At 36.3% G+C, this 11,584-nt stretch overlaps 1 protein-coding gene across 1 annotated transcript; it reads right to left on the bottom strand.

Annotated features, from left to right (window-relative positions):
• Positions 1-3,582: 3,582 nt before the first annotated feature.
• LOC141651887 (putative disease resistance protein RGA3) lies at positions 3,583-11,584 on the bottom strand. Its single transcript, XM_074459579.1, has 2 exons — positions 10,930-11,584; positions 3,583-7,049 (listed from the first exon to the last, which is right to left on the bottom strand). The coding sequence occupies exons 1-2, from the start codon at positions 11,582-11,584 to the stop codon at positions 3,583-3,585; spliced, it is 4,122 nt and encodes a 1,373-aa protein (XP_074315680.1).

Genomic DNA, 11,584 nt, shown 5'->3' with positions numbered 1-11,584 from the left:
TTATTATTTGCGCACGTTATTTTGTTAAATTTTGTTCTAATAGATTTCCTCTATTTCCTATTATCATTATCTTATAATTACAATAAGATAAAGAATTAAAAACATTTAAGTGAAACATAATGTAGCAAAAAAAAAAATGATTGTCAAACTAATAATTACTCCCTCTTATCATCCATCATCAGGGGCAGATTACCGAAGATGTCTTAGTCTTATGGTTAATACAGAGGTATTATAGACAACAGATCTCAGGTTCAATCCCCCCTCTCCTCTATTATAATGTGACTAAATATGCGCTTCGTTAAGAAAAAAAATCATCAGACACACATTCAGCCCTATGGCCAGCTCGCACAATTAGGGCTGTGCACCGAAACCAAAATCGACAAAAAAAAATCATCAGGCACGCATTGAACCCTATGGCCATCTCGCACAATTAGGGTTGTGCACCAAAACCAAAATCGACAAAAAATTCAGACTAGGACGAGAAAAACTATATTCCAAGACCGGACCAAACAGTTGGACCGAAGTTTGTCATTATATTCCTACTTTTTTCAATTCTAATCTATGAATCAGATTAAAATATAATTTTAAGAAAAAAAATCAAATTACATTAATTCCCGTCAAAACCGGGACCGGCAAAAACCAATCCCGAACCAAAACCAGAATCTTAAAAAATGTTAGATAAGAGACTTATGCGAATTTTTATTTTCGATCCCGGTTCAATGGATTCCGGTACGGACCGAATTTTGCACACCTCCACACACAGGCGACACAGTCTAGAAAAGTCAATACAAACTCAAAAACAAAGAACAAGAAACGGAAATGTCGGTTTCATCACCCCACCATCGCACCAAATTCACCACCGGCCCAAACACCTTTCTTGCCGTCGTCACCAGTCACCACCTCGGGCGTCGTTCACCTCTCCTTGAATTACTACTTTCTCAGAATCACAGGTAATTCTCGGAAGCCTAATTCTAGATAAATCGTTTGGTTTTGATGATATTAAGAATGCTATTTGATTATCATATTATTGATTATGCTATTTGATGGTAATAATTAATGATGAATTTGGTTAGTAGCTCAATTCTTAAATTGTGATGCTTGTCTTGATTACTTGGATTGCTGAGTACTTCGTATTATTTTTGTTTGATGAATAGTGTTTATAATTCCTGTGGTTACATTACTCCTCCGTCATGGTCATTTGTTTGTCTATTCTGTTTTTGGAGACTCATCAATTGCTTGGCTTTCTATTTGAAGAATGACTTTGATGGTCAATTGGATCATTCATACTTGATTTGGTTCGCTTGTCACCCTCCTCTTTCATCGGTCTTTGTGCCAAAACCAAAGGCAAGCAAATGACCGAACATAAGGAGTATTACTATATTAGTTTAGTTAGCTATGTAGATTCTAAATTTGTATTACGTTTTTTTAAGCGAATTTTTTTATACAGAGTACATTTTTATTTTAAGCACATTGTACTTTAAATATTTGGATCTGCCCTTGCCTCTCATTCACCGGAAAAGCACACTTTGATGAATATATGTTACCATTATTCATCTTTTCTTCAGTCTTTCCCCTTTCAAGGAGGAAACAAATCGACCAGTACGCCAACTCATGAAATGGCACCAAAGTAAACTTCATTCCTACTTAAATCCTTCATCAGATGCCCAACTTATAACAAGCCTCCAATATAAGTATATACCGGCAAGAAAGCACGCCAAACACATTAACTCCAAATAAAGCCTGCTCCAACCAAGAGAAAAACCTACAACAAGGTTCACGTATAAGTCCGCATTCAGTGAAGGATCACGTATAGGTCCGTAATGTTTTGTGAGAGGAAATGGAGGTGATCCATTTTGGTAACTTTCACCCTATTTCCTTTCTATAGTTAAAACGTTGGTACGTTACTCTGTCAAATTTCATGATGTGATAATACTCCGTAAGATATAATGTTAATTATGACTATTTAAATTAGTTTTCTCAAAAATTAAGAACTTAGTATTCATTTTGCACAAACTAATAATTAGTACTGCACATTTATTTTGCCTACTTAGTTTTTTGTGAGAGAAGAATCGCTAGCGTTATTCTAGATTTTACGAGCAACCAAATAACAAATCCCAAATAAGAGGAAATGTGAAGGACAAATAACACATAAATATAATTGGACAAAACAATTCTTATAAACAACACACAAGAAATACACAAATTCTTATTTGTGACGGGCATATTCGTCGGAAGCTTGTGACGGGTCAAGTATTACCCATGTATGTGGAGTAGATTAGACAAAAGCATTAGTACAAGGAGAATAATCAAAGCCTTAGAAGTTCGAATCCTACGAAGAACTATTCCAGCTATGAGGGCACCCATACTGAGCTACATGAAACGGAGTAATTCACAACGCAACTCCCGTCTTTGTAATTCGTCCCTCTTCTTCAAATAACACATCTTCTCCCCAACTTCTCTCCTCAATCAATCAGACTAAACAAATTGAATACCATATCATATTATCAAATTCACAAATTTATACACGCATTTGCTCGAAATACAAACCACTCAATATTTCCCCCTTTTTTTTTTATGTATTTGAAATAGGGATACAAGATTCAATAACCAAACATAACACATACACAAAGACCTTTCACGTCGCCCGAAAGGTATCACCAATAAAACCATCTCACAAACCACACTACAAGAATTCCGAACACAAAAGAGCACACCATGAATGATTTCATTCTGCCATCGCCATCATTCATCTTTTATTCAATCTTTCCCCTTTCAAGGAGGAATCGGAACGCCAACACATCAATCGCACCAACGTAAACTCCATTCCTAAAGATCTCCAACTTATAACAAGATTCCAATATAAGTCCCAGCAAGAAAGCACACCAAACACATCAACTCCAAATAAAGTTGCTCCAACCAACAGAAAACCTGCAATAAGGTTCTCGTATATTACTCGTATTAGTCTGCATTCAGTGAAGAATCGAAACAAATTAAGAACAGGCCGTGCAAAGAATAGTATTTAGTATTTACCCATGCAATTCTACAATTCACTTGGATCGTCCGAAAACATTATGTGTGCATCTTCATTTTCAACACAGGATAAGTCAAGATATAACATACCAACTTAGTTATTATGACACGATGATGTTAAAAATAAAAATAAAATCTTATCTGACGAGCTTTCCTTTGCTCTAATTTTAGAAGTTAAATGGCAAACATTTTAACCGTACTTATGGGAAACTTAATGAGAAATTTTAACCGTAATCCCAAGTTTTTATATGCCTAAAATAAAAATTCGCAAGGAAAGATTGTCAGATAAGGTTATGTTAAGTCAAGCTCAACAAAATGCAGCTACACCGACCATCACCACAATTACAAACCCATAATAAATCCTCGCCCATTTCAACACCCACCCCGGCCCACACCCCGATACCACATTCAGCAATCTCTAACAATCCTTACAAAAATAAAATAAAATAAAGAGGAATGCAATTTAAATCAGAATAAAAAAACATAATTCAGGAATACGTTGTACCTGAACAAGCATTTCAAATGAAAATTCCACGATGATATACTTAAGATTCACGCCATGTTTTGAATTGCCTTACATTCGATCTCAATAAAGGGGATATGCGAGATCTTGCTCCAATCACAGCCATCATCTTTGACACAACTTTCAGTAAGGAAAGGACACTTCCAAATACGTAGTTCCCTTAATCGTGTCATCTGTAAGAAAACGTCCTTCGAAGGTATATATTTCAAATTCTCGCATCTTCCCAACCATAATTTCTCAAGAGATGAAAGACGACCCACCCGTTCGGGAAGTTCTTCCAAGCCATCGAATTCGCCTATGGCCAAATATTTAATCTCAGTGAGAAGTTGAAGTTGTTCAGGCAAAGACTTGATATTTGGGTGCCCTTGCAAAACTAGGGTCGTAAGAGATTGGCTGCGCTGAATGGGAGTCACATCAGAGAAGTACATTTCTTGTTCCACCTCGTCTTTGAACTTGCCAGTTGCCAACATCACCAGGTTAGGAAGATGTTCAACCGCCTTCAACATGGAAATCATCAACTCTATAGGAATTCCATCTTTACGCATCTTTTGGAGACCCTTCAACTTGCTGAAGTCTGGTGTTGGACCCTCTATAGATGGGCAGTCCATTAGCGTGAGTGTTGCCAAAGACGCACATTTTTCCAAACTGGTAGGGATATTATTTAGTGCTTCACAACTACAAATAGAGAGCTCGCTCAGGGAAGCGAGTCCCTGGAACAGATCATTTGGAAGAGAAGTAAGAGCAGGACAACCAGTCACATTTACTGTCTTGAGAGATGCAACGAACTGCAGCTCCCTAGGTAAAGACACAAGCTTCTCACATTTATATATCTCTAGTTTCTCAAGCATCATGTTCCCTGTTGGTGACGCTATTGAAAAGGATCGGATGCCAAGATTTTGAAGCTCTACTTTCTTGAGGGATTGGAAATTCAGTGTAGGCAATGTTTCCAGCTCAGGACAATTTGTAACTCGAAGAACCTCAAGACGAGGAAAAACATTTGTTGCATCTGCTGAGGGTGGCAGGACACATGTCTTCAACGCTCCGCAATTAGAAATCTCAAGCTCTATCAGAGATGGAAATGATACATGATTGACACTGCTATTGCTGAAGTCTGGTGTTGGACCCTCTATAAATGGGCAGTCCTCTATCGTGAGCGTTGCCAAAGACGCGCATTTTTCCAAGCTCAGGGAAGTGACTCCGTGGAAAAGATCATTTGCATGAGAAGTAAAGGCAGGGCAATCACGCACTTTCATTGTCTTGAGAGATGCAACGAAGTGCAGCTCCCTAGGTAAAGACACAAGGTTTTCACATTTACATATCTCCAGTGTCTCAAGCGTCATGTTCACTTTAGGTGACAACATAGACGAGGGCCTGTGTTTCATAATGTCCAATGATTGGACGCCAACATTAAAAAGTTCTAGTGTTTTAAGGGATTGGAAATCCAAGGAGGGAATTGTTTCTAGCTCAGGACAATCTGTAAGTTTAATAACGTCAAGACGAGGAAATACGATTGTTTCTTCTCCTGTGGATGGCAAGACCCATGTCTTCAGTGAATCGAATTTGGATATCTCGAGCTCTGTCAGGGATGGAAATGACACACGATTATCCTTGTTATTGCTCTCGTTCAAAGGAACAGCATAGAAATCACTACCTATGCTTTCCACTTTGAGTCCACTCAAAACCAGATATTTCAGACAAGGTAGATGTCCTAGTGTAGGGAGCATCTGGCATCTACTGCAATTCAGTAGCTTCAGAGATGTGAGATTTTTAAGCGGCGACGGGGAACCATCCTCGGACACAACTGCCATCCTCATCATCCAGGAAGGAAACATCAGACCAAAGAAGTTCTGTAACTCCAGAGATATTATGTTTGGGTGAGGTTGAAGGCCGTCTAGAACATCTTCATCATAGCTCCCACCGCTAATTTCATCTCTTTCCTCGACCCAGGCTAGGGTTATATTTGAAACCTTAGCTTTACCAGCAAGGTCAGCTTTCCTTGCATTCTCCTTAGTTTTCACAAGTTCTAGACCAGATATATGAATATCTCCCGTAAGCTTTTGCAGACCCCCCAATTCATCTAAAGTCCATCCATCATCATCACCCAAAGCAAGACAAGGTAAGGTGCGGAGGTTAGTTAATTCTAGTAATCCCCTTGATGCGAGCATATGAACAGTTGTTGGGACGTGAATTAAGTTAGTCAACCTATACAATATTGCTGGGAGGACCCTCATATGAAAACAGTAAAGAAGTCTGAGTGTTTGTAGAAGGTAAAGTTTCCCGATTGAATCTGGCAATGTTTTGATTGGATTATATGACAGACTGAGAAACCTGAGATGTTTAAGCAAACCAATAGAAGAAGGCAGCTCTTTTATGTTGCATTCATCGACTGATAGAGTACGCAGGTAATTTGCATGGGTCAACACATTGTGTGGCAGTCCATTAGAAATTGTTCTCAGCTTCGTTAGTGTCTTTGTTATAGGAAGGTTTGATAGAGCTTCAACATCTTCCGTATCAATAACTAAATGGCGACAACTGTCAATTTTCTGATGATCTTTTGGTTTCCAGAACAACAAATCTTTCCCAGAAACATCCACGGCAAGATCGTAAACTAAATCGTGCATCTTATATCCCCGTGCTCTCCCCTTTACTTCATCTAGCAATGAATAATTCAGCAAAACCTTTAGATACTTCTCGCCAATTTCCTCCATTGTCAAGTTTTTTATTTCAGATCCATGAAGGAAACCCTGAGCCAACCAGATATCCACCAACTCATCCTTCTGTACGATGTAATTTTTAAGACAAAAAGTAGGACAGTAAGCAAAACATTGCTTTAGAGAGGGAGAAGGCAAATGGTTGAAGGTTAACCTTAGTGATGGGAGGATCTGGTTTTCATCATTTTGTGGTAAATCCCATATCTCACTTTTTTCTATTAATTCCCATTCACTTGGAAGTTGTTTGGATTGAAGTATACCTCCGATTGCTTTTATGGCTAAAGGGACACCTTTACACTTTGCAATAATCTTTTTCCCACTTTCCTCAAAAATTGAAAAATTTGGAGAAGTCCCACCCACTGACACTCTCTGCTTTAAAAGAGCCCAACCTTCCTCTTCTGATAGTTCTCTTAACAAATGTGTTGCAGCTCGGGATCTCGTTGTGACTTCAATGAGACGAGTGGTGATTAAAATCAGACATCCTGGAAGTCCCCCGATCCTCTGCAATGCATTTTTCAGGGAACTCCACAAGTCTTGATCTTTGCACCATACATCATCAAGGACAAGCAAATATTTTTTATTCTTCAAATTTTCTTGAAGTTTATTTATGATTGCATCTATGTTGGACAAATTTCCTTTATTTGATGGAACATATTCAAGCATCTCTTTCAGGATTCTGAGGATGCTGAAATTATCGGACACAGTTATCCAAAGCCTTTTTTCAAAATGAGCTCCAATCTCCTTGTTGTCATATAGGCATCTTGCAAAGGTGGTCTTGCCAAGACCTATTACCACGTATAGGATAAAACCAAATAGTCAGTCAAACAAAGTACCAAAATATATATTACTCCCTCCGTTTGGTTTGATTCCATATGTTTAATCAAAATACACCTCACATATATTAAACAAATGTATGAAATCAAACTGAACAGAGGGAGTAGCTCTCAGAAATTATCTTTAACTTTTCATTATATGGATACATATTTGTATTTTGATACGTTTTATCGGTTACTGATAAGCTCATACTTCTACCAACTTTCTATCATGTTTTGAGTACAATAAAGCGACATTTGGGAGCGGTTTCATAAGATTTACGTCATTTCTAACAATTCTGTGTGTCAAGGTTTTTACAAGGTTTTGATGAGGTTTCAAATAGTGTGTGGAGTCCAATCAAGTCCAAGGAACGCTGAGGAACAAGCTACAAAAGGTAAATGAAGAAGTCATCCAAAGGAAGAAGCAAAAGGAAAATTGAAGATGAGATTCCAGCAGCAAAAGCAGCACCGTGCATTGTTGATGGGCTTGCACCTATCTTAAAACCCATTAATCCTTCTTATTTTAGGACTATATATAGTCATATAGATGGATAGCATTAGGTTTTATCATTTTTTTTGGGTAATTAGATCTACTATGGAGAACTAATATCCCTTCTTAATCCAACTCAAAAGGTGTAATATTTGGTTTGTAAGACACTCTAATCTTTCCTATTTTGTTAATCTCTTCTGCTTAGTTGTTTAGTTTTGGAAATCTAGTTTGTAAAGTAATTAAGTGTGATTTCCTTGTTACTTAAATCAAATCAAGTTCCTTAATTTATATGTTGTTGAGATTATTAAGTTTGTTCCTTTGTAATCTCATCTTTGTAATCCTTTGTTATTAGGCTAATGAATGTGATTTCTTCTTTGGCTTAATCATCAAGTAAGAGACTAAATTGTAATTATTCATTAATTGTGTTTATTGTGTTTAATCATCCTTATTAAGTTCCTATTGCTTCATTTTCTTGTTGGTTTACTCGTATGTGATTTCTACTAGAAGGATTAGCAAGTTGGTTTAGTAGCTAAGTGTGATTTCCTTGCTATTGACTTTTGTTAAGGGGATTAAGAGATTGATCTCAATAATAGGGCAATAATAATATATGATTAAGGGATTGATTGTGTCTAGGATGAACTAAAGTGTCTCACTAATTGGGTTGGGTTAAGTTCTTAGGTAAATTTCCATGTTACAAATTGATAATAATTTGGGTCTGAATTTTTTTAGACCCGAACGGGTATGGGTCGGGTATGAGTCCTAATAAAATATTGTGGTATTTGATGGGATTTGTTTAGTTTTCATACAACGGTTTTTCTATCCTATGCCCACTAGGCATAGGATAAGAAGCTAAAATAGGAAAGTATTAAATGTATTTTTTGTGAAGAAAATTAAAAGTGATGAGATATTACAATTTCCCATGAAAATATCATTTAATACTTTCTATTTTTGGTTTATTATCCTATGCCTAGTGGGCATAGGATAGAAAAACCCTTCATACAATTAGTTGAATTTCTTTTCAATTGTTGTAAATTGATCTTGTGCAAACAACTGGGTTCTTTTCCGTTCCAAATGTGCATTCAAATGCAGAAAACGAACTATACACATAAACTATTAATGAAATTATTTTTAAAAAAAATTGGGACCCGCGGGTAGGCCTGACCCATACACTACAATGAGGTATAAATTGTAATTTGGCAGCCTTAATTAGCGACATTTTAGGCGAGTCAGTTACACAATGAGATGATATACTAACTAGTGGAGATCCCGCGTAAATGCGCGGTAAATATAGGCCTTTTAATTTTTTAGTGTATTAGTTATAGATTTTTCATTTATATCTCACGAATTTTTATAAAAAATAACTAATATTAAAATTAATCAAAAGAATTGGATAATTCCATAAATTGTGTTTTTTATGAAAATATTTTAACTACATCAAATTATTTTAAAAAAATTTCTTTCTTTCGTCACGAAGTTAATAATAGGAGATACAATTTTTATGTATAGATTATTTTAAATGGAAAATTAGTTTAATAAATGAAAATCTAATTTGTTTCCATATATAAGTTTGAGCACTTTGAAAGAAAAACTTTAGAAATAAAAGTTGTATTCTCATAGTATATAGGAGCATTTATACTTTTTAAATTTGCGCCTCATTAATATTTATCAGTTCACTACATTGTATTTTGATATAAAACAAAAAAAATAAAATGGAAAACTAATAAAAAAATTTATTTAAGTTGTGAATTTTTTTTAGTGAATGGTTTTTTGTCACGAAGCTAATAGTAAGCATGTGTCAAGTTATTCTCTACAGTAATAATTATTGCAGTACTGAAAAATTTAGCAACTTATACTTTATAGTTTAATATCAATTTTATTTTATTTTAATGAAAAAAATCATAATTATGAATTTATTTTAAAAATTAGAGTTTATTTATAAGAATATATTTATTGAAAAGATGATAATGTAATGAAAGAAAATTGTATTTATTACCTTATTTAGCTAGATGCTTTTTGGAGGGAAAACTAAGAGAATTTTTATTCTCTTAGTAGTAGGGGGATTACCTTATTTAGGTAGATGCTTTTTGGAGGGAAAACTAAGAGAATTTTTATTCTCAGTAGTAGAGGGGATTCTCAGAAATTAACTCTCAATCCGTCTTTGTAGAATCACATGTTAGTCTCCCACATTGAAAAAATAGGAAAGAGTAGTAATCTACTTTATAAGTCAAGGGTTGGTTTTGGAATGGAACCCCTTCAACTTCTAAAGTGGACACTCTCTCCTCCTCGATGGGCGCGGGCCAGGCCCATGTGCGAATCTAACACCGTATCAAATAAGAATTTGTGCTTTTCATTATATGGAGACATATTTGTACTTTGATACATTTTGTCGATTGCACGGTGAGATATACTAACTCTCGAACAAAGTATGTGATCATGTGAGGTTGATTACAGTGTTCGGCAAACTACTTGAAAAGGTAGCTGATTTTTGGTAAAATGACGTAAAAGGATATAATAACTTAATATTATAGATTTAAGGGGTAAAACATGGAAAATAATCGATTTCAGGTACCTGAAATCTCAAATGCTACTCTAGGTAGCATTTCATTTCAGGTAGTTTATTTGGACAAATAAGCTACTTGCCAAACACTTGCACAAATATCAGGTAGCTGAAATTTTGGTCAAATAAACTACCGGAAGTGTCATGTCCTTAGGTTGTGATCAATGATAAAACATAATCAAGCAATAATTGTGATGTTAACAAAAACTCCCACTTCTTGTTCTAATAAGTGTCACGACGATATTACACAAATACTTCGGTTTAGAGTAACTATGAGGTTAGGATTCGATCTCTGTCCATGAGGTTACAGAGTTCAAACCTTAGCGGTGGCCTGGGAATAGAGCAAACTCTTTGCCCAACCATTTACATCATAAGAGCACCCGAGATGATGAAAACACACAATCAATTGTATGCATACGCTTTCAAATCAGGGAAGTCGTTGGCAATATGATAAATATAAGAATAATATGATTGAAATATAATATGTAAGCTTTGTTGCTTTCATTAAGTTTACTTGCTTTGATATTTCCCTTTCAAAAGAATCCGGAAAAAGGGAGGTTTAATATAAAGTATTAAAGTATATTTTTTATTCTGCAAATGTTAAATAATGAATTAGTACTCATTCCTAGGAGAGAGTGTAACAAGGATGGGAGTCTGACATGCAACACACTGTCGATTTGCTTCGTTTGTAACTTAAGAGCTTAATGTTAATCTTTGATTGTGGTCATGGTAGAGTTATGAAGTGAGGAAGATGTAAGCATAAAGAGAGAGAGAGAGAGACTGAGATGTAATCAAAGTACGTTTACCTCCAAGTCCGAGGATGGCAACCGTAGAAATGTGAGTTTCCTCATTACTTGGCCTGCACATTATCTCTATCAATGTCTTCATCTCATCCTCTCTCCCCACAAATTCAGTAGCATTAGCAGCTGCATGCTGTCGAGCTTCACTCAATCTCTCGCTACCTTCATCATTGTTTGAAGACGTCCCTGCGATCCCAGCTTTTGTGATTTCCACCTGTTTGAGACCCATCTTTTGGGCGTTCTTCTCGAGTTCATCAAACATGGCTAAGGCATCACGAACACTGTGAGACATCCTAATGCGAAATACGATAGGGTTGTTAATAGTGAAAAAGTCTTGGAACTGTTTCAAGCATTGCTTTTCCGGCTGTTGTTCTCTCCGGATGATTTCATATTCGTAATCATCAATGATATCATCTGCAAAATAAGCCGCGTCCTTGACTTTCAGAACCCAATCATTGACCTGACCTCTCTTATCAGCATGCGTTGCACTCCCTATGTCCTTGAGAAAGAGCTGGAGGTCCAGGAATTTGGTCTTAAGCTTTTCAAGATCATCCTTGAGACCCCACATCAACTGCATCTCTTCTATGGTTCGATCCATTAACAGCTGACCCATGGCCGTAGCCGCATCAGTCGCCAAGCTGAGGGCCGCCGCTTCAGCCAT

The sequence above is a fragment of the Silene latifolia genome, chromosome 4 (genome assembly GCF_048544455.1).
Source record: "Silene latifolia isolate original U9 population chromosome 4, ASM4854445v1, whole genome shotgun sequence".
Taxonomy (NCBI): domain Eukaryota; kingdom Viridiplantae; phylum Streptophyta; class Magnoliopsida; order Caryophyllales; family Caryophyllaceae; genus Silene; species Silene latifolia.
This window is presented reverse-complemented; position numbering and strand designations above follow the sequence as displayed.